Consider the following 22,122-nt stretch of genomic DNA (forward strand, 5'->3'; position numbering starts at 1 on the left):
AAGTAGCTCTTCATTCATTCATGCCAGCAATGCAATGTGTCCTCCTCTTGGAAAACGAAGCTCCACTCCAGAACCAGGCAGGGACACTAAACAGGAGCTCTCCCAGAAGATGACATCAAAATGCAGAGCAGACAAAAGCTTGGATGTTAACCGAACAAAAGCTGATGTTGAATAAATGGCAATAAAAAGTATCCATTTGCAATATGAAGACAGGAGAATTATGCCTTCCACAAAATATAGATAAGAATAGATAATCTTTGCAATCAAAAAAATAGATAATCTTTGTGATCAAAAGATTATTATATTGCTGCATTTGGCTTTCTATATTGCTCAGGTTTTGTCTCTGCAATGTGATGATGCAAATACAGTAGTAGCAAGCTACGCATGGGGCTTTTAATTAACTAACATTCCAAAGAAAAGTTACTTTGGAAGGACACCTGTCTTCTTTGTGAGCGCTGGTAGTTCTCTGTGTGCCTTCCTACTTGATTCAAGTAATGTTGGTTGTAAGATTTTGCCAATATAAGGGCATCCTCATCTTCCTCAGGCCCCATCATATTGATGCTGTCCCTGCTAATTTGACAGGTCAAGGAACAAAAAGAAGTACTTATGTCATTTCCATAAAAGAGCCTATATTTTTTCTCATTGTGGCTGTCTTCTGTTGTGATATCTGATCATGGGGGGTTGGCACAACGTCTTCCTTTTCCTCTTGTGTTTGCAAGTCTAAATATCTCCCCTTCTATAAGCTTCTCTCAGTGCATTGCATTTGCAGCCAATTACAGATGAAAGTATCTGGATCCATTTCGATCAGGCATTCAGCTGGAATATTGGACTTAGATGGTTTTGGTCACCTGGACCTATGCCAAGGATTGGATAAGAGGAGTTAATTAATTTATTAGTTCTCCTGGACCTTTCATTAGCATTTGATGCCATTGACCGTGGTATCCTATTGGATCACTTAGCAAGCTTGGGTATTGGGGGCACAATATTACAGTAATTCCAATCCTTCCTGTCAGTATGTACAAAACATAACTTGCTGATACTGATGCTGTTTCAACTTATATACTGGTTACAGCAGTCTCTGGCTGGTTTACAATATAGTTATGCAAACAACTACTCCCATTCCCCCATGAGCTGGGTACTCACTTCACCAATCTCAGGCTGAGTAAACCTTGAGATAGCCACCTGAATCCTTTGGAATTGGACTCAGATCATGAGCAGAGGCTTGACTGCAGTACTGCAGTTTAATCACTGTGCCATGGAGTTTGGTGGCAGGAAGCACTGTTCGACATGATGGCCTTGGTATCCATTAGGGCTCCACCTTATCCCTTATATTAAACATCTCTATGAAGCCACTGGGAGAGGTCATTCAAAGCTCTGGATGAAGTGCCAGCAATCTGTTGATTTCACACATATCTACTGCTCCTTGTTCCCCAGGATCCCTGAAGCAGTCACGATCCCTGAATGTTGTATGAGCAACACAATAGGCTGGATGAGTGTGAAGAAGTAGAAATTAAATCCTGACAAAATGGAACTGCTGCTGGCAGTAGAAAGTCAGATTTGGGAATTTGGATTCAACCTGTTCTAGAAGGGTTGCACTACCCTGGCAAGTCAGATTCACAGTCTCCTTGACTCTGGATGGCTGCTGGACTCTCAGATGGCAATGATGATGAGAAGTGCCTTTGCACAATTCTGCCTAGTGTGCCAACAGCAACATTTCTCAAGACAACGTGACTTAGCAACAGTCTTCCATGCCTTGGTTACATCACATATTGCTTATTGTAATGTGCTCCACATGGGGTGGTTAAATTGCTGTACTGCAGCCAAAACTGTGCTCATGACCTGGGGTTCAATCCCAGGTAGCCGGCTCAAGGTTGACTCAGCCTTCTATCTTTCCGAGGTCGGTAAAATGAGTACCTAGCTCGTTCGGGGGGGGGGGGAGTGTAGCCTGCATAATTAACTTGTAAACTGCCCAGAGAGAGCTTGAAGTGCTATGGGGCGGTATATAAGCAGCATGCTTTGCTTTGCTTTACCCTTGAAAAGGAACCGGGGTCTTTAATTAATGGAACATTAAGTTGCTAACTGGTGCACATTATTATTATCCTATGACCCTGATACTGAAGGACCTGCACTTATCAGGCCCAATTCAAGGTGTTGGTTTCAGCTTTTAAAGACTCTAATAGCTTGGGATTTGGCTTTCTAAGGGACTGCCTGTCCCATTCCAAGCCTATTCAGACTTTAAGATCTTCAGGAGATGCCATCTTAAAAAGGCCAATGGTTTCAGAAGCCTGACTAACAAGTACATGGGAGAGGGCCTTCTCCCACGTGGCTCCCAGTTGGTAGAATGCACTCTGTTCCAAAGTGTGATCTGTTTCCACCCTGAGTGCTATTAGGAAGGGAGCAAAACCACACCTTTCTAGGCTGGCATTTGATACTTAACCTAATTTGTAGAATTTTACATTTTAAAAATCAGTACTACTGTAAATAGGGTTTCATTAATCAATACAATGAGTTTAACTTTCTAAAACCAGTGTGTGTGTTTTAACTAAAAATCCCCCCTTAAACCTGCTAGTAGTTAAAATAATATCTGTAAAAACTAGGACCTGAGGGACCTCAAGGGTGCTGGAAAACTCCCCCTATACATGGAAAAAGTGTCCCCACACTCTTTAGAGGCCAGGAAGGAACTTTTTGAGCAAAACAATTGGCGGATGTGGTGCAAAACCACTCCCTGGTGAGCTCCATGCAACCCATGAGCCTCAAGCTGCCCCTCCACCCTGACAATGCAAAGAGAACAAGAGGACAAATTATACATTTTTGTTCAAAAATAGATTGTACACAACAGAAAATGGTTGCATATATATGGGTCCTCCATATACCACACCATTTTATCATCAAAGTGTGGCTTATTTGGGGGCTATATGTATTTATCAGTAAAAACCAATGTGACACTGTGGAATTCAGCAGCTGGGGGTTCTGTCAGATGCCCCCTCCCCATAAAGACGGCAGCCAGCCCTCTTGCGTAGCCCTACTTGCAACAGCAGCCCAGGAAAGGAATAGTCATTGATTGAAACAAGGCACTCTGCATTTGGGTGTTAGAGAAGCACACAGATATTATGAAAGAGATTATGGTGGTGGTGGTGAGACTGGAAGTGTAAGTTCTGGTGTTTTCTGAACATGGTTTTAGTGTGCTAGGCCACACACCACATTTTTATACATGTCAATCTCTATTTTCTATATATATAAAAAAGTCTCCATCATAAACCATATCAGCATTTTTAATGTGATCATCCAGCAGATATAATATACCTGAGAATAACTGGTGAAATTAAAATCATATGCTAGAAAAATTAATCAATAAAATACATACATACTGTACATGTTGCCCGAACAAAATTATATTTCTGAAAGATATTTTGCACTTGTTAGATCACTCAAAGGTCTTCTGACTCATTAAGAAGTACCACATTTTCTTTAACACAAGATTTGATGGATTTCTTCATATGATGACAAAAATATATCTTAAATAAAACTTTTTAGCGTTTAAGATGTCATAAGAGTTTTTCTTGGCTTCACGGCAACAAGCTACAAAGGACCATGGCTGCCTATCTGAAAATAACTGAAATAATAATTCATAACAATATCACTACATGTGTTTTCAACTTAGTTGTACTCAAAGTTTGGACAGAAAATCTAATTTGTTTTTGTGTAGAGACAAAGCAGAGACCATAAGCTCATTTGGGCATAATAATAAGCCAAAGTGCCAGGGAAAATAACTGTCTCATCATGCTAACATAACACATTGTCATACACTCTCCAATTGCTTCCACTTGGACTCCTGGAAGGGGAGATTAAGTACGATGTAGATGTTCTGTCCAGGTTTTGCTTAACACAATGTGCAAACCGGGAACTTTGGCTTATTAACTTTCAGATAAGCCAGCATCAAAAGGCAACAACAAACCATGGCTGGAGAAAAACAAGCTAAAATGCCCATTTCTCCTGTGGCAATAAGGAATCCACTGATAAAAAGGTCCATGATTTATTTAGCCAGTCCCACATGCAGGAGCAGTATTGGGAAAAGTTATTCTTTTGAAGAATATCAGAAGCAAGCTCCTGGACTATCACAGCAAGCCTTGCCAGTGCCCATATCAATTCAATTGTTAGAGGAAGCTTTCAGTCCAACAGAGTAATTTTTCCATTTATTTATTTATTTATTTATTTATTTATTTATTTATTTATTTATTTATTTATTTATTTATTTATTTACGTACGTACGTACGTACGTACGTACGTATGTATGTATGTATGTATGTATGTATGTATGTATGTATGTATGTATGTATGTATGTATGTATGTATGTATGTATCTTGTGGAGGAGGAACCAAGCCAGAGCATGCTGCTCCAGAACTCTGGCTTCCCATCATGTTCAGATTGAGCCTATATATTTCTTATAAAAACAAAATAGAACTGATTGAAAATCCATTTTAAAAAGCTAGAGCTCTTGTTGATCTTTGAGAATTAAGTGGGATCATTTAATTACTCATTCCAAGAAGCTACATCTCTTCCACAGTCTTCACACTTTGCAGTAGACATCATATTTTATCTTTGCTCCTACTTTGGTTCCTGCTAAGCACTCATTAAACACGGTGTCCATTTCCTTGTTGTTTTCTTGACTGAAAAGTGTCTTCCAGTCACTCACCCCACCTGAAAACATAGATGTAAAGAGAGAGAGAGATAATGTGATGAATATCCATCATTTTCAATCTGTACCGTGTGAAACACGCATAGGTTGTTGCAGGTAAATGTATGCAGAAAATCTGAACTGTTTACTCAAGGTGCAAAATGCAAATTAGATTTGCATGTGCAGGTAAAAAGATGATAATGTTCCTGATAAATTCATGTCAGTGAATATAGCACAAAGAGAGAAGTAACACAGAATGAATCCCTAAATAAAAACACATAGGCTCCTAGCATTCTCTCCTGCATTTGAAAAAAAAAATCACTTCTTCCAGACTCCAGAGAGCAAGAACTAGTGAAAACTTCTATTTCTGTCCACAATTCCTTTGCCATTTTATGACCATTTCAATTTAGAAAAAAAGATAGTGTTTTATTTTGCTGCATCCTATATAGAATATTAGATACTTCATTTGAATAAAACATGTGGCCAAGGAGGCAGGTGTCAGGAGTTCAATTCTCCACTTCACCTTGTAGAAGAGCCAGCCTGTGTGACCTTGGGTAAGCGACACAGTTCCAGGATGCTCTGAGCAGAAGGAAATGATAAACCAGTTCCAAATATTTTATGTATGGAAGACCCTGGGAGGGTTGCCACCAGTTGGAATCAATGGCATATAATTAATAAATTATATACAATACAATATATTCGCGAAGGCTTTCACGGCCAGGATCTAATGGTTGTTCTGGGTTTTTTGGGCTCTTTGGCCGTGTTCTGAAGGTTGTTCTTCCTGATGTTTCGCCAGTCTCTGTGGCTGGCATCTTCAGAGGACAGCAACCAAAGAGCCCGAAAAACCCAGAACAACCATTATATACAATACACTTGAGACAGAAGTGGGCAATAGCTGAAGGTCAAGAATCCACCCATGTACCCCATGTATCTCATATGGCTCCATACGCCCCAATCATGAGGAACAATTTTGCCACATTTTCATTTTATGAACAACCAGCCCTCCAACCCATATTTAATGTTCCAGATACCAGAGGCTTGCACACAGATAATTGTTGGTTCTAAAAATCAGAGGTTAGGGTACAAGGGCCTACGGGGGTCACATGCAACCACGAGGCTAGCTAAATGACAAAGCCTTCCAAACTAGGCCTGTCTCCATGGATATGGTCACACTGGCAATAAGAATTGCATTTAGCATCATTTCAATCTATTTAGATGTTATTGATCACACAACACAAGGGTGAAATTGACTTATATGGCCTGTGATATGAGGGTTTGCTTGTTTTTTTCAACTGGCCAGCAGGGGCTTTTCAAAATATTTAGGTTCAATTCAATTCAATTCAATGTGGTTTTGTGGAAATGAATCAATTTCAGCAGTGTAGATGCTAACATTGGTTTAAATCACCGGGAATAAATTAAAGTTCATGTGCAGGTGAACATGGCCACTGGTTTAAATATTATGTGACTTGAGCCTGATTTTTTTTTAAAAGTCTGAACAGAAATTGATGCAAAGTGCAAGTGTATCCACCGCCCAATTCGAATCACATCTACAGTATGTCTCTGTCTGGTAGAACGTGCAATGTTTGAGAAATATGTGACTTGTAGTACATTAATGATGATGTTGATGATAACAATAACAACAACAATAAGAAGAATAAGAATAAGAATAAGAATAAGAATAAGAATAGGAATAATAAAAGTCCTATGCCTAGCAGCCATAAGCCACATTTGCTTATTCTGGTTTAGGCTTTTTAGGGCGCTTTCTCCCATTTGTATGATCTGGGGTCAAAGTTTGATATTGACACAATAACATTTTTGAAAACAATGTTATCACAACTAAAGCTTTGGCGATTTGAGCAGAAGGTTGGACTCTGTGGCCTTACAGGCCCCTTCCAACTCAGTTATTCTATGATTCTTCGATTTGTGAAAGCCATCAGATGGGAGATATAATATTGATTCCTGAGGAAATAAAGATGTGAGATTTACCAGTAAAAATATAGAATACAATTTTCTACAACTTACCCTTCCGGAAAAGAACATCACCAAATTCTCCATGGGTTGTTTTTGAATTGCTTTTCATAGCCTTGAAAGTGCTCCTGTCTGCAACAGCCTGGATCTCTTCCTTGCTTAGGTTCAGTTCAAGAAAGGTAGCGATCTTTTCAGCTCCTAAGGCTGTGTTCTGCAAAGAGACATGTGTATTGTGTGTGTATCTATGATGACATAAGCTCTGATTCAAGTAGGTTCACATACCTCACAAAGAAATCTAGCTTGCTTAGGCATCGCTATGTTACAACTTAGAAAAGTTACTTCTTCGGACTTAAAACTCCTAGAATCTCGCAAGCAGCATGGCCTCTAGTCTGAGTTGTAGTTCAAGTCAATACTTTTTCCAGGCTCTGGCCCAAGTATATTTTGCTTCCAAAGACTGTCAGTGGAAATGCATAATGTTGATTTCATGAGCTCTGCTCTGAAAGCATTTGCTTGCTTTTGGAGTCTTGCATCATTGTGCATTGTGAGTGTTGGCAGAGAACAAGCCACATTCATATGCAGCTCTCCTGAAATCAATAGTTCAAAATGCTAATTCTTCCTATTCAAAACACCTGAACCCTGTTTCAAACTAGGTGAGATCGCTTTGAGCAGGGGTCTGGTGGGCTGCCAGTGTAGCTTGCACTTCACTTTTGTTGCTGTCTCACACACAGTCTTGTTCCTTGTCTGAGGTAAACAAAAAGAAAGCCACACAAAAATGTCATGCAGGGCTTCTCCTTACATGGAGCACAAGACAAGGTGTCATTCTCCTCTCAAGGGTCCTTGGCATTTTGATTTTCTAATTAACAATAACTACTGTATGTGCCATCAAATCAATTCCAACTTATGGTAACCCTTGTCAGGATTTTCTCAATATAAGTATCCTGAAATGGTTTACCATGCCCTTCTTTTGGGGGAGCTCTGGGAATGTGCAGCTTACCCAAGGTTACACAGGCTGGCTTTCCTCCCAGAAGATTCAGTGGAGAATCAAACTCTCAATCTCTGGCTCTGTAGCTAGGTACCCAATTCAATTCCATTACTTCCCGGCAAGCAATGATCCTTTTTAAGTAAGCAGAAATGGAATGAACCATAGGTTTTTCATTATGTTTGCCACTCCTTTTGGTCTGTGGGGATCTGTGGGCCTTTGACAAAAATGCTTGAAAAGCCTATGCAATTATTAGAATAGATCACCATACCTATCAGTACCTACAATGTTGAACATGGACTAGGATGACTTAATTTTGAGCTCTTGCTCAACTGTGAAGACACTTGGGCAGACCTTGGACTAGTTGTTCCTTCTTAGTCTTACTTCCTCATATGAATACTGTAAGGATAAAATGGAGGAAATCTTATACATTTTACATGATGACATGGTAAAGTACTGACTGTACCTCTTTCAACTCTTCATAAGTTATTGGCATAACATTTTCATAGTCGATGTACTTGTTCCAGACACAGAGATATTCCATATAGGATCCCCAGGGCACTAGTGGAAATCATAAATCATGCAGCATTAGAGACTTCTGGCTTGACACTGTGACAAGACAGCAGGGGGAGGATGTAGCTCCTGAATTCTGGGCTGAATTCTGTCCTGTTTGGGACCCCCAGGGGGTTAAAATCACCCCAAAGAGGTGGTGAAATGGGGGAGAAGCATATTGATTATGAGGGAACGGTGGTAACCCACGTTTGATCCAGGAAACTCCCCAATCAACCGGGGGGGGGGAGAAATAAGCAGCTGAACTAGCTTGCTTGCAAGTCGTTGGCAGTTGGGAATGAAGAAGTGATAGATCAGCCTAATTAACATCATGTTACCACTGGGTGAGAAACATTTTTTTAACTGTATTTATTTACTATCCCTGGACAAGACAATTCCTAAGGCAGAAATAGCATCTCATACAGTAGCTCTTCATCACCGATTGAGCTGCAGAGAAGTTGAAGAGAGGAGGAGATGCAGGGAGATGCAAGGAAAATAAATTGGATATTAATTAGACATTTAATTATACTTAAGAGAAGGAAGTTCAGTATTAATGTGTTGTTGTAAACCTAAGAATCTTTCTCCTGAAAACACTACAGGCAACAACTCTAGAAAACAAAACCTGTTTATGCTATGTGCAAAAATTATCTAAGGTGCTGGCTAAAAGCCTAGAATCAACTACCTTGAACTGCTTGGAATGGCTGCTTGGAATTCCCTATCTCTTTGAGGACAGCACTGAACTACAGACAAATTTATTTATTTATTTATTTATTTATTTATTTATTTATTTATTTATTCATTCATTCATTCATTCATTCATTCATTCATTCATTCATTCATTCATTCATTCATTCCCCGCCTATCTGATCATATTGACCACTCTAGGCGGCTAGAAAGCCTAATCTAGCCAAAGTGGAACTTATAAACTGTGTCCTAGGTGCTGAACTGGATAGGACCTTGGGCCTTTAGATGGGGAAATATCTCCACACCTGAGACTGGATTCAAGTTTAATGGAACTGAACTGATTACTTTAAGCATCTGGACAAGTTTAATTTGGAATGCAATTTTTTTACAGCTGGAACATAATGACACAACAAGGACAATTTTGGGAGGAAACAAAATCTACTCTTCAAGCAATCTTAGAAATAATGAGATCCCAAAATGAAGAAGCAAAACTATTCAAGGAGCAGTTGAAGAAGAATTATAGTCAATAGAAGACAGGGAATAATAAACAAGGAAATGAGAGGGTGGTGGGTGGTGTATGCTAATCAAAAGAGGGGCTGGAGGAAATTAGTGGGGAAAACCTAGGAGTAACAATTTTAACCTTGGAGCCAAGGAGAGTTTTAAGGGAAGATAAGGGGAGAAAATCAACAGAATTAATTAAAAATAGCATGGAAGATCTATTGAAGATAGACCAAGTGTTTAAAGATCTATTGGAGATGAATCAAATACATAAAATGGTTTCAAAGCACACAAAAGATGGCAGAATGTTTAGAGAGACAGAAACAAAAATTGAAAAAAGACAAATAAGAGAAGGAATTACTTAGAAATATGAAAAAGGGAAAAATAGGAAGGTGGCCTTCAGTGTTGAAAAGCATGTATATACCTAACTTCTGGAATTGTAAAGAGGCATATCTTACATATTAAAAAAGAGAATTAAATTGAAATAAGGGAGTACTAATCAGGGTAACGGCATAATATGGTGGTTTTTAAGGCAAATTGAAGCTAGATATAAGGTTGGGGCAAACAAATAGTATTTAATGAACATGTATAAGATATGATATTGTTATGGACAGGATAGAGAATGTGGAGATAGAAATGGCTAAACAAGTATACAAAGAAAATCTGTTTAAACTGCTCTAAATAACATCTATTATGTGTTAGGAACTTACTCAGTTATCATTGGTATAAAATACAAAGTTTGTCAGTTAAATCACCTCAAATTATATAGATTTGGAACTGGAATTACTTTAATTAAGTATGTTATTAGAGGATCTTGAGAACATTGTGTACTATGAGAGTAAAATTATGATAGTAGTCATTACTGTATGCTAAAATACATACATGAACAGTTTAAATGTTTGAAAGATGTGTGGAATTTGGGGCAACAACTGGGAAGACACCGAGATGCAAAAAACAAATAATTCTAAACAACCCATGTAACACAATGTTTGACAAGCACAAATCGAATGTAGATGTAATTTTATGATTTTATATATTTTATATTTTATTTGTTCTGTTTTATCTATGTAACCCAAGTAGACATGGTCTAGAGGGGCGGGGCAAAAATCCAATAAATAAATGAAATAGATAGATAGATTGAAAAACTAATGAAATGTAGTTTTTTTAAAAAAAAAAAATCATGCAGCATTAGTGAGAACCCAGCTGATAATAGACTTACATTTTCTGGTTTCAGACTAATGAAGTCCCCCAAGCAACATAATCTCATCACAACAATGTCTGATGTCATCCAGACCTGCTGCCTTACAATTTTTGCGGCTATCTGAATGTTGTCCTAAGATCACTAGTCTCCAGTTGGTTTTTTCTTTCACATTTAAGTTCTAATTTCCTACTGTGATGTTCTGCTCTGAGGAGTTGATGGGCTTTTTGATTTGCTCAACTGTTTTCCTGAGCAGGGTTTTTAGTCAGGTCCTTGTTAAGATGCTTGAATAACCTCTAGGCCTTTTGACTGTCTCTTGACACATTTATTCATGAGCTTCACCCCATGATATATTTTACATTCTAACACTAAATAAATTAATCACTGTCAAGTCAAAATAGTTTATTTGCTTAAAATATTTTGTTGAAAGGGTGAAAAATAATTTTTGGGCCTACTGGGCTCTCCCTAGGGCTTTCTTGGCCAAACTGGTGGCTATCCACAAATGGTCACATGTGCCCAGCACCTGCTGGAGCAAGGACCAGAAGTTGCTGGGCCTCTCTTCACAAGCTTCTTTAATCAGATCCAAAGGTACCTGGGGTTGCCAAACATGCAGCAGCTCAAATAGAAAAAAGCCTGTGGATGCCTACAGAACTTCCCAGAGGACAAACACAACTGAGGCCAAGAGAAGGTGCCATTGCCACAACCTTTGGAGCATACGCTTCAAATGTCAATTGAATCACTCCACCAGGCCATTGGTTTGGGGGTGGAAGACTGACATCCTCAGAGGACATATGCCAAGTCTGTCAATATCTCCTAGAGGAGCCCAACATGAGTGAAAAAGTAACTTGCTCCAGGACCAGCATTTTAGCAGATGTGAAGAACAAAGGCAGGGCTTCTGGGTACAGAGTGGCATAATCTATGATTACTAGGATATGGGTGTGCCCAGCCATGGACTTTTCTAAAGGGCCTACAATGTCCAACACTATTCATTCTAATGGTTGACTGACCAGTGGAATTGAAACCAAGGAGGGAGGGATCTAAAACTGCACCCACTGGTACTGTCAAGGATAATTTCCACACTGAGGCAGAACAAGGCCTATAATAATCAGCAGCCATATTTGACAGGTGTGCAAAATGCTGAGTCATGCAGTATGTATGTTAAATGAAGTAGTGCCTGGGGTGATGCAATGTCCTCATTGATTGGCTATATGTAAATGTGCATGTTTATAACTGTGTGGACATGTGGAGAAGATGTAGGATCTCTTCTGATGAATGTCATGCTATCATGCTGCTGGTTTGTACTGCTAAAACTTCTGCATATATTGTAAATATACTTTGTGTTGGATGAAGCTGTCTTTGTCTGTGTGATTCAACTGGACTGGGACAAAATTCTGCTAATTTACACCAACAGGCACTCTTGCAGCTTTCCCAGGAGCTGATGAAGGAGCCCTTCCCACAGCTCCAAAGAGGTGCTGGGCTCCCCTTCCAGCTGAGCCATGGCAAGGAAGGTGTCTTACTGCTTGCAAACATCAAAGATGGTCCAGGGAGACATCTCCCCTGCCAAACCAGATCTGATTCCTCTGGATTCAGAAAAAGACACAGAAAAAACTGCTGCAATGCAAGCTTGCACCAGAGCTTATCCTAATAGCAAATGCTCTGGGGACTTCTACACAATTATTTCCACCTTTCAGTTGGAAAGAACCAATGTGGAAAAAATACCTTTTGGTGTCTGTGCTTGCTTCTAGATTTCATTGGTGCAGATAGACATTGTTTACAGGTTTTGTTCTCACTCCAATCCCCCTCCCTTGAGAAACCAGTAGCAATCCCAAATAGGCGACATTGAATTCCTTGCCCCTGCTTCCCTGGCTACCAAAGTGTCTTTAAGTGTCATTTCTCAAAAAATCACTCCAGGATGCCTGAGAAATGGATTTTAAATTCATTTCGTCCTCTAGCAAGCAAAAACCTAGTCTTTTGTTCTCCAGTGTATAGGGGTACATGGGACTCTGAATATCATTATTGCAGATATTCAAAACTATCAAATTCAGATTTGGACATATTCAGAACTCTCTGAATAGGGCATTATTTAATGAATTACAAACATTTCTGAATCTGAATGCATATCCTTACCAAAAATTCAAATCTTCAACTCCTCTTCATTACCCAAATGTTATGAAATAATTATAACCAGACAACAGGTATTTAATTGGTTTTCTTATATCTAATTGTTGGCATTGATTGGATGAATAGTGTTTTTATATTCAAACTTATGTGAGTTAAATGATTAGTATGGACAGAAAAATGGAGACCTTACTTTGACCTTCCATTAAAGCTTTGAAAAAATCTCCAAATGTGTCATAAGATGGACATGGAGAAAAGGTATTAGAGAAATGGAAAAAAGATGCAGCAACATCTTTAGGATTTCGGATCAGATTCACTATCTGAAAAAGAAGCATATAAAAATGAATTTAAAAGGATGAAATTGTACTCTATGCACTGCATGTTATTGTTGCACACTTATGCACAAAGACTTAAATCACAGGAAAAGTTATTTAAGTCTTTGTAACACATATCTGAAGATACAGTGGACCCTGTACTTATGGAATTAATCTGTATTGGAATGGTGTCTGCAGGTCGAAAAGTCTGTAGGTCGAGTCTCCATTGACCTACAATGCATTGAAAACTGATTAATCCCGTAACCGGCCGTTTTTGTTTCATTTTTGTTCCATTTCGTGTTTTTTTTTTCTGGTCTGTAGGTCGATTCTCTGGCTGCAAGTCAAACCTAAATTTTGTGGCCAGAGAAGTCTGTAACTCGAAAAGTCTGTAAGTTGAGCCGTCTGTAAGTCAAGGGTCCACTGTAGATGCAAAGGACACAAGTAATGCATATTTACTTTCAGAATGAGGCTTTATAACATCACCTTATGGTTCAGCTATCACTTTGCAACTACAAATGTGAGCTATTGTTGTAAAAGAATTTCTTATGCAGTGCAAGTTGGACTTAGCCAAGGGCGTAGCGGACAGAGGGATCCCACTTATTTGGCTACGAATATCTTGGGTTACAATCATTTAAGTTGATATTGTGTTAGCTCAATGGAATACTATCCTAAAATTAATTAATTTAATGAAGTAACAGCAGCATATACCGGCTGTGTGACTGAACCACACTGTTATCTTGCATGTCAAACTATAAATTAATAAATGGGCAATAAACAAGTGTCAATAGTTCTGGTACAAAAAAAAGATGATGGTTCACAGCTATTCTCTACTTAATCACGATCTTATGGTCATGTTTTACCAAACGTGATTTTCAGCGCAGATTGTTCAGAGCTATTTATTTGTGCCAAAATCCAAATGTTTACTCACTTTGGCTTTGTTCTTGAAGACAGAAACTGGAAGCTTATCGGCACGAAGATGAGTAAACATCACTCTTCTGGACGGATAACCATTCATCCTCTTTCAAAGCATGAAATGGAAGGTACATAGTTTAGCCCAGACCCCACTTAAAATTGCATAATTACATTTTATTTAGTAAGTAAGTAAGTTCATGTGGACTCTTTATAACATGCAGATAGCTAGCCAGTTTGTCAATGTGTAGAGGGAGTTTTAATTTTACAGTAAAGGTGAACAAACTTTATGGGCTGCCCCATGTGGACTGCAAGAATAACAAACCGGTTCTGAAGGAAATCAACCCTGAGTGCTCACTGGAAGGACAGATCCTGAAGCTGAGGCTCCAATACTTTGGCCATCTCATGAGAAGACTCCCTGTAAAAGACCCTGATGTTGGGAAAGTGTGAAGGCAGGAGGAGAATGGGATGACAGAGGATAGGATGGTTGGACAGTATCACCGAAGCTACCAATGTGAATTTGACCCAACTCCGGGAGGCAGTGGAAGACAGGAAGGCCTGACGTGCTCTGGTCCATGGTATCACGATAAGTTGGACACAACTTAATGACTAAACAACAACAACGAATATATTAATCAATATTTTTGTCACCAGATGCAAAGTATAAACACTTGGGACATTCTCCCTCCCTTCCTCTGCATGTTTGTGTGCATATGTATTTGCTGCAATTTCTGAGACTTGCTCTAAGGGGAAACTGTAGTATCTGTCTCATGAAGATAATTGTAACCTTGTCTAGCTATGAAACAAAAAGTGTCAGAGTGCCAAGTGGCTACACATTATGAAACAAACCATGGCCAATTATAGAGTGTGACTACGTAATCAAATACCAGAAGATTTGCTCCACTTATAACATGAGCAAATTCAAAGCACTTTTTATTGACTGCATAATGCAAATGCTGATTTGAATTAGTCCCAATACTTTTTGCTTGGGGGTTACGGGAGACGTAGTCTGAAAAATGACTTTTTTCCAAGATCCGATCATGATGCATCTTACTGGTCCTATGGAAAAATCAGGTTCCATTTTTGTCTTCCACAGGTTTTGGGGAGCTTAGTTAGGTGCTACCAGAATAAAGTAAGAGCTAGGAAAAAAAAGTGGAGAACAAGGAGGAGGAGGAGAAGAAAATTTTAGAAGCTTCTGCTTATTAGTATTAGGATTTTTGTGTGTAGCTGCTGTTTTTACATGGTAGTGATCAGTGAAAGGGAAGAAGGATTGAAGTGCAAAGAAAAGTGCATTGGTGTGCGTAAGCACAATTCTGTGTGTGAGAAAACCCTTTGGATTTCCGTTCACCTGATACTTTTCGATATCTCCAATTTCAAGGTAGGGAAATTCTGCCAGTAGGAGCTCTTCATTCAGCTTGTGCGGTTCGTGTTTCTTTGCAGATGTTATCACTAAATCTGTCACAATCTGACCAACCCAGTTGGTACCTAGGAAAGAGACGCAGATGCAGGAAAAAATGCTGTGTACATTTCATATCAGTTTGCAAATAATGCGGGTCACATCACGTTATCTGCAAACTTTAGCATTTGTACCATCAATTGAAATGTGACTTTTTAAAAATAATATAGTTTGCCCAAAAGTAATAGATGTTACTTTTTGGTGTATTACATGGCCACTGGCTTTTGAAAATTGTAATTTAAAAATTTGCCCCCAAAATTCTTATTTTGCCAAACACATTTCTTTATGAATGTATAGGAAATTACTCTGTCAACCCCAGTGGGCCATCCATCTCTTCCCCACACTCCACTGAGAACTTCATGGATACTCCAGCAGAGGAAGAAGTCACTGGTTGGTTGAGATGGAGGGAGCCAAGGATAAAGGTAGAAGAGGAGGAGGAGGAGGAGGAGGAAAGAAACACAATAGCTTTATTTGGTTGGTTGATATATTTTTGTTCTTTATGCAATTTATATACCACCCCACTTAGTGGTAACCTACTGCCCTGAGTGGTGAGCAAAGAAAGGAAAACATAAACTTCAGTCTCATGGATAGTAATATACGTATATTAATAATACAATATAAGAAACAAAAAAGAAATCATTTGGCAATGTCTAGAGATAGATCTGAAATTATTTCAAAGGTAGTATGTTTTTAAAGGCTTCTTTGTAGAGTTCTGCCTTCACAAGGTTTCTAAAAATACTGAGGGAGGTGGCCAGATGCACCTCCCATCAAAGAGCATGTCATAGTGATGGGCCACCACCAAGAAGCTCTGCTGCCGATTGACGTTATTTTGACTTTTCTCGTTGTGTCAACTCTAAGAAGCAAGGTGTGGGTGGAACAAGTGAATTGGGAAGCTGTTCTTTCAGAGAGATTCTCCAACAAGTATCGAGGTCCCAAACCATTCAGGGCTTTGTACGTCAAGACCGATGCCTTGAATTTGCCATGGAAACTAACAGGGAGCCAGTGTATGTGAGGTATGATTGAATTTACCTGTTCTGGAAATCAGCCTGTTTGCCATAATTTGGACTTGTTAAAATTTCTATACCATCTTAAAGGGCAGCACCACATAGAGAGCATTTTAGTAATAGATAGAGACTTCCTGTCCAGACAGGGACACTACTGAGCAATCTGCCTAAAATGGAAGAAGGCAACTCTGGTCACAGCAGATATCTGTTGTGCTAGCAAGAGTGCTGAATCAAGTAGCATTCCCAAATTGTGAATCTGGACTTTTAGAGGTACAGCGGTGCGTCGCTAGACAGTTACTTCGCATGACAGTTTTTTTGCTAGACATTGACTTTTTGCAATTGCTATAGTGATTCGCAAAACAGTGATTCCTATGGAGGAATTTCTCTGGACAATGTTTGGTCCCTGCTTCGCAAACCGATTTTTGTTAGATGATGATTTTTACAGCTCCCTCCGCACTCGCAAAACAGGTGTTTTCGGGACCTAAGCTTCGCAAGACAGCAATTTAAACAGCTGATTGGTTCACAAAGCAGCTTTTCTATGGCTGATCTTCGCTAGAAAATGACGATTTTTCCCCATTGGAACTCATTAAACAGGTTTCAGTGCATTCCAATGTGTTTCCTTCTTTTGTTTTATTTTGTACAGCTCCATAAATTCAGGTCAAAATGTCTTGGGCAATTTTAAATTGAAATAAAGGGAGATTTATTTTCCTACATCCCGAGACTGCAGTTTCTCCTTCAGAATCAGCCTCATTGAAAGGTGTCAGGCGGTTGGAACCAGTGCCTAAAATGTGGCATCAGCTTTGGACTTTGGACAATGGGACGCTCAGCCTCAGAGACAGACACTGCGGAACGGGGGGAGGGGGAGGGAGGAACTAAGTCCCCATGTGGACAAAGGACGGGGGGGGGTCAAAGTGAAGGGCCCAAGAATGTACCCTGACTGCAGCTCCAATAAAGTATTGTTCCATTAAGTCTTGGAGTCCATGAAGCTTATGCCCAAGGAGATCTTCCAGGCCACCCCATCCCTCAGCAAGGGTGGTGGTCACCATGAATGTTTGAAAGTATGAAATTAATTATTAATTATAAATTGGATTATGAAAGACCTATTAAGCATTTGAATTTGCAATTTAGCTTTGTATCATCAACATTGTGGAGAGAAAAAGTCAGGAGTAAAATAAAATAAATATTGGGTGTTCAAAAGATCTTACTTTGTTCATACTTTTTCTTGCTTCACACGACTGAAGGTTATGAATTATTGCCTTTATCCAACTTGTCTCATATTATTCTAATTTGTACTCTCCCCATTACTTTGATTGCACCCATTGTTGCAGGTCCAGAATTGTACATTTGTTTTTATGTGTACATAACTCACCAGATTTGCAAAATCCAGCTAAAATCACATCATCACTTCTTGCTTCAAATGACTCAAGAGCTTTGAAGACTTCTGGGCTACAAAGAGCCGTAGGATATACAACTCCATCATAAGTAAATAGCATTTCTCCTCTGGTCATTTTTTCACCTTCTTCCATTGCCTTTTCCAGAATCTCAATGAACTTCTTTCTAACGTGTGTCATTCTTTAAAATTCTTCTCTTTGCTCTCTTTTCTGGAGATGAAGTGATTCTGTGAAAAAACATTTTCAAGACATGGTTTGTTTTAAAATATATTACTTTTATTATTCCTTATTAAAACAATTATTTATTTATTTACTTAACCAAGTCATTTTTATATTGCATTTTCTGGTGATATCATACAGGTTTTTTTTAACCTAAAATATATCTTTTTGGTAAAATTTGTCTTCTTAAATACTACATACATTTGTTCAATAAATGTCAGTCCGTGTGCATCTGTCTATGTGTCTGTAGCATTTACAGTCTTCTGTTCAAAGCAACCCCTTCCTAAAGTAGCTAAGATCATGAAAGCCATCAATTAATTTTTAAGTACAGATAAAACATTCCAAATACAAAAACTAAAAATCCAAACAAACCTGCAGTCATTCTCTACAGCATTTTAAACACGTTCATTACAACTAATGTGATGTAGCACGTTCAAAGCACACTCAAGAAAGTGCAGATTGAAACAATTAATTTTAAAAATCTGTTCAAAAACTAATAAACATGGAGCAAGGCATACACATTAACTTCAGGTGAGAAATCTGAAGTCAAATTATGATTACCGATCCCTTCATTTCCATCAAGCCCTTATACTTACTTCAAGACTCTTTAGCTCTCTTGTAGCTCTCAGCCTGTGGGCTTGTCCTTCCCTGTGTACATCTAGACGGTAGCATCTCCTCATTTTGCAATATGTAGGTATTTTCTGGGAAGGGCATCCAAAGTACAGCATTCTCCCAAAGCAAAGGACAAAGACCCAGAAGCAGCTGTGATCAGTTGCTAGCTTCCTGGCTACCACACACCTTGCTTATTCAACAAGCAGAAGCATGCAGGGAGCCGCAGAAGAGTGGCTCTACCTGAACATCTGCCCACAACTGTTAATCCGCTGAAGTGTCTCTTTTTCCTGACTCTCCCCTTTATTTAATTTTTGTTTTCTCATTGATGGCAAGATTCTTTCTTCCCCCACCTCTCTCTTACTTTACGTCACTTAATTTTGTTTATTAATCCACTTTGCTTTGCCTCCTGTCATTCAATGAGTCTACCTGTCTAAGAGGTAGCACTAGGGTAATGTTTCTTTCCACTTCCATTAAATACCCACAAATGTTATCCCTGCAGTTGCATTATCTAAGCTCTATTACAATAATTGTTACTAGTGTGGAAGTTGACACCAAACACAAACATTGGCAGTGTGATCGTAAAGCAGAACTATACTAGTGAGGTTGCCCACCTTTGGGATGTTTACAGGATCTTTACATGTATACACTTTCAGAAGGCAGTGACATTGCTTTAAAAAAAACAAAGAAAAAAAACCTATTTAAATCAGGGTTTGCCTCTTTTGAGTTACTGCAAAAAGGGCTGAATACACAACCTATTTGTAAGAGTGGATTAATTTGATGGGGAATTGTGTTTTTTTGAGTGGCAGAGAGTTATTTTATTAGTCCACCAGAGGTCAATTTATTTTAACACAGATATGGAATCAACTGATTTCAATTCACACACCCTCATGTGAATATTCCATCTTTGTTCATTTTTAAGTGGCCATTAGTAGTACAAGTACCTAGCATCCATCAAATCAAATTTTGACAGGTGCCCCGCCCATTTGAGGTGGGACAAAGGGGTCAAGAATCGACCCAGGCCCCTCCCACGGGTGGTGGGGCTTTAGGGGTGATGTAAGGAGTTGATGAGGTCACCATGGACCTATAGGAGGGGTCCATAGACACCGGGGTCCCCCATGACCAGAGCGTGGCCTCAGGATTGGCCCCTGAAGTGCCATGTCACTCTGCAGCACTGTAGGAAAATGGGGAGAGGTTAGAGGGGTTTGGATACAAAAGGGTTGGCTGTAGGGCATGCCGAGGCCACAGCAGTTGCTGAAATGCCACAGCAGTGATTTTTGGCAAAGCCAAAGCAGAAACTGAAAACACAAGAAACTCGGTGTCACATACAGCACTGATGGTACCTGTCTGTCATGGGTTTGGAGGGAAAGTTCCATCCTATGGGGAGTGGAAGGCGGGACATCAGGGGGGAGGAGCTGTACTGTATATATATTTAGAGCTGGTGTGGAGAAGTAGAGTGGGAGTCTGTGGGGCAGACTGGGTACAACTGTTCGTCAGATAGTACATACCTGATAGGTACAGGTTTCTATCTAGGTAGCCAGAACTGATAGGTTCAGGGTCTGTGCGTTACCTTAAAGTGTTCCATGGGAACCAATCTGTTGTATGTGTATGATTGGGACTATACCTTGTTCCAGTATCCTATTTACCTGATCCTTTTATTTACCCTGTTTGTTGTTTCAATAAACCTTGTTCTTTTGTTTATTAAAATCCATTCCTGGTCTGGGTGACTTAGTAGAGCGAATGGTTGGTGGCAGCATAACTACAGGGTGGGATACTCCAGTAGGTCTGGGGTTGCCACATTGATTGGTGTCCAGCGGTGGGATACGACTGGTCCAGTTGTCCAGTGGTCCAGCAAAGCCTTGGCAAGTGTGCCCAGAGCAAGGGGGGTCTAGTCAGGGAAAATCTGAGGGCGCGTAGGTAATCTTCTAGGCTTACCTCACGGGGAGGTAGGCTAGTGGAAGAACGTGCAAACTCAGATTGGGGGACTAGATTAGGGAGCTCTGAGGCAACCCGTGTGGCGGGAAAGGGCTGAGGCAAAGCTGCGTGAAGTAACAGTGATCTAGCCTGTCTGCTGAGAGGCCTAGCAGAGGGGGTGGATTCTACCTGGCAACAGTTGCAAGTGGGTGCTGGAGGAACAGCAGCAGTCTATAGAAGGCTGTTTTTGAGGCAAAAGGAAAAAAGTCGTCGTTTTATTTTGAGGCGTGACTTTTGAAGGCAGCCTGTTCTGGGGGGATTATGCCCTTGACTCGAAGCCAAATGGCAGAAATGGGGGAAGTGAGAGAACCACAGGGAGACCAAGGTTCTGAGGAGGAATTTGGCTCAGTGCAGGATGAGAGCACGGGAGAACTGACCTCAGAACTCAGAAGAATGCTCCTAGCCCAACAGCATGAACTGAGGGTGAGGGAAATGGAGGAAAGGGAAAGAGAGAAACAAAGACAATTTGAAATGGAAAGGGAAGAGAAACAGGAAAGGGAAAGGGAGAAACAAAGACAATTTGAAATGGAAAGGGAAGAGAAACAGAGACAGTTGGAGTTAGAAAAAATGGCGTTTGAGCTGAAGAAGCTGGAGATAATGAGTAGAAATAGGAATAACAATAATAATGAGGGGAACCCAGGGAATGGGGAAGGCAGCCTGTCTAAAACTGACCTGAAGAAATTCCCTGTGTACAACAAGGGAGATTGCCCTGAGGTGTTCTTTTCCCTCATGGAAAGAGCGTTTGTGGACTTCTCAGTAAGGGAAACTGAGAAGATGACCATTATGCGATCTTTAATCAGTGGCAGCCTGGCAGAAGTCTATGCAGAGATGCCAGTGGAACTGCTGAAGGACTTCGCTGAGTTTAAAAAACTGGTGTTTGCCTGGCATGGGATAAATGCTGAACAGCTGAGGCAAAAATTCAGGTCACTCACCAAAAAACCAGAGCAGACTTTTACCCAAGTGGGGGCCCAACTGGTGAGGTTGCTAGAGAAATGGCTGTCTCAGGAGGGGACAGAGACCTTCCAGCAGCTCAAAGACCTGATAGCACTGGAACAATTTTATTCAGTCCTGCATGGGGAACTAAAGTTCCATGTGAGGGAGAGGAAACCTAAATCGGTGACAGAAGCGGCAGAGATCGCAGATTTTATTTACCAAATAAGGAAGCCCTTAGGTGCTGAGGGGAAAACTATGGGTAAGCCCAAAGAAACCTACAGCAGGTACTCTCAGGGACCAGGGAAAAACCAGCAAGGGGGAGGGGCCCATGTTGAAGGGAAGCCCTTGGACATGAAACCACCAAGACCTCAGATTTTGGAGGGAAAACCAAAACCAGATGAGAAAGACTCCAAGTACAGCAGAAAATGTTATTTCTGTCAAGGAAAGGGCCATCTAATCTCAGAGTGTGAGAAATTAAAGCAGCTAAAGGGAAATTTGCCTCATGATTTGAGTGGAACCAAGCCAAAAGCTGTGTTCTGTGTCCAGACAGAGCAAAGCTCCTTGCCATTGAGGGAGCCTGTTACCATGGCTACTCACTCTGGACCAGTTACATCTGCTGATCAGGCTGGGGAAAATGGTCCTC

The 22,122-nt window shown here is 40.1% G+C and overlaps 1 protein-coding gene across 1 annotated transcript; it reads right to left on the minus strand.

The window, feature by feature from the left end:
• Positions 1-3,256: 3,256 nt before the first annotated feature.
• LOC140705647 (sulfotransferase 6B1) lies at positions 3,257-20,805 on the minus strand. Its single transcript, XM_072994022.2, has 8 exons — positions 18,560-20,805; positions 17,723-17,971; positions 15,242-15,378; positions 13,913-14,002; positions 12,864-12,990; positions 8,090-8,184; positions 6,699-6,855; positions 3,257-4,699 (listed from the first exon to the last, which is right to left on the minus strand). The coding sequence occupies exons 2-8, from the start codon at positions 17,922-17,924 to the stop codon at positions 4,569-4,571; spliced, it is 939 nt and encodes a 312-aa protein (XP_072850123.1). The 5' UTR covers positions 17,925-17,971; positions 18,560-20,805; the 3' UTR covers positions 3,257-4,568.
• Positions 20,806-22,122: the final 1,317 nt, after the last annotated feature.

The sequence above is a fragment of the Pogona vitticeps genome, chromosome 1 (assembly GCF_051106095.1).
Source record: "Pogona vitticeps strain Pit_001003342236 chromosome 1, PviZW2.1, whole genome shotgun sequence".
In the NCBI taxonomy this organism is placed as follows: domain Eukaryota; kingdom Metazoa; phylum Chordata; class Lepidosauria; order Squamata; family Agamidae; genus Pogona; species Pogona vitticeps.

What these genes read in the sequence shown, in the direction of transcription:
- LOC140705647 (XM_072994022.2), bottom strand. Translation starts at nt 17,924, where the DNA reads ATGACACACGTTAGAAAGAAGTTCATTGAGATTCTGGAAAAGGCAATG. An exon ending in AGCTGGATTTTGCAAATCTG is followed by an intron (nt 15,379 to 17,722) that starts GTGAGTTATGTA and finishes TCTCTTTCCTAG; the next exon opens with GTACCAACTGGGTTGGTCAG. An exon ending in TCTTCAAGAACAAAGCCAAA is followed by an intron (nt 12,991 to 13,912) that starts GTGAGTAAACAT and finishes CTTCTTTTTCAG; the next exon opens with ATAGTGAATCTGATCCGAAA.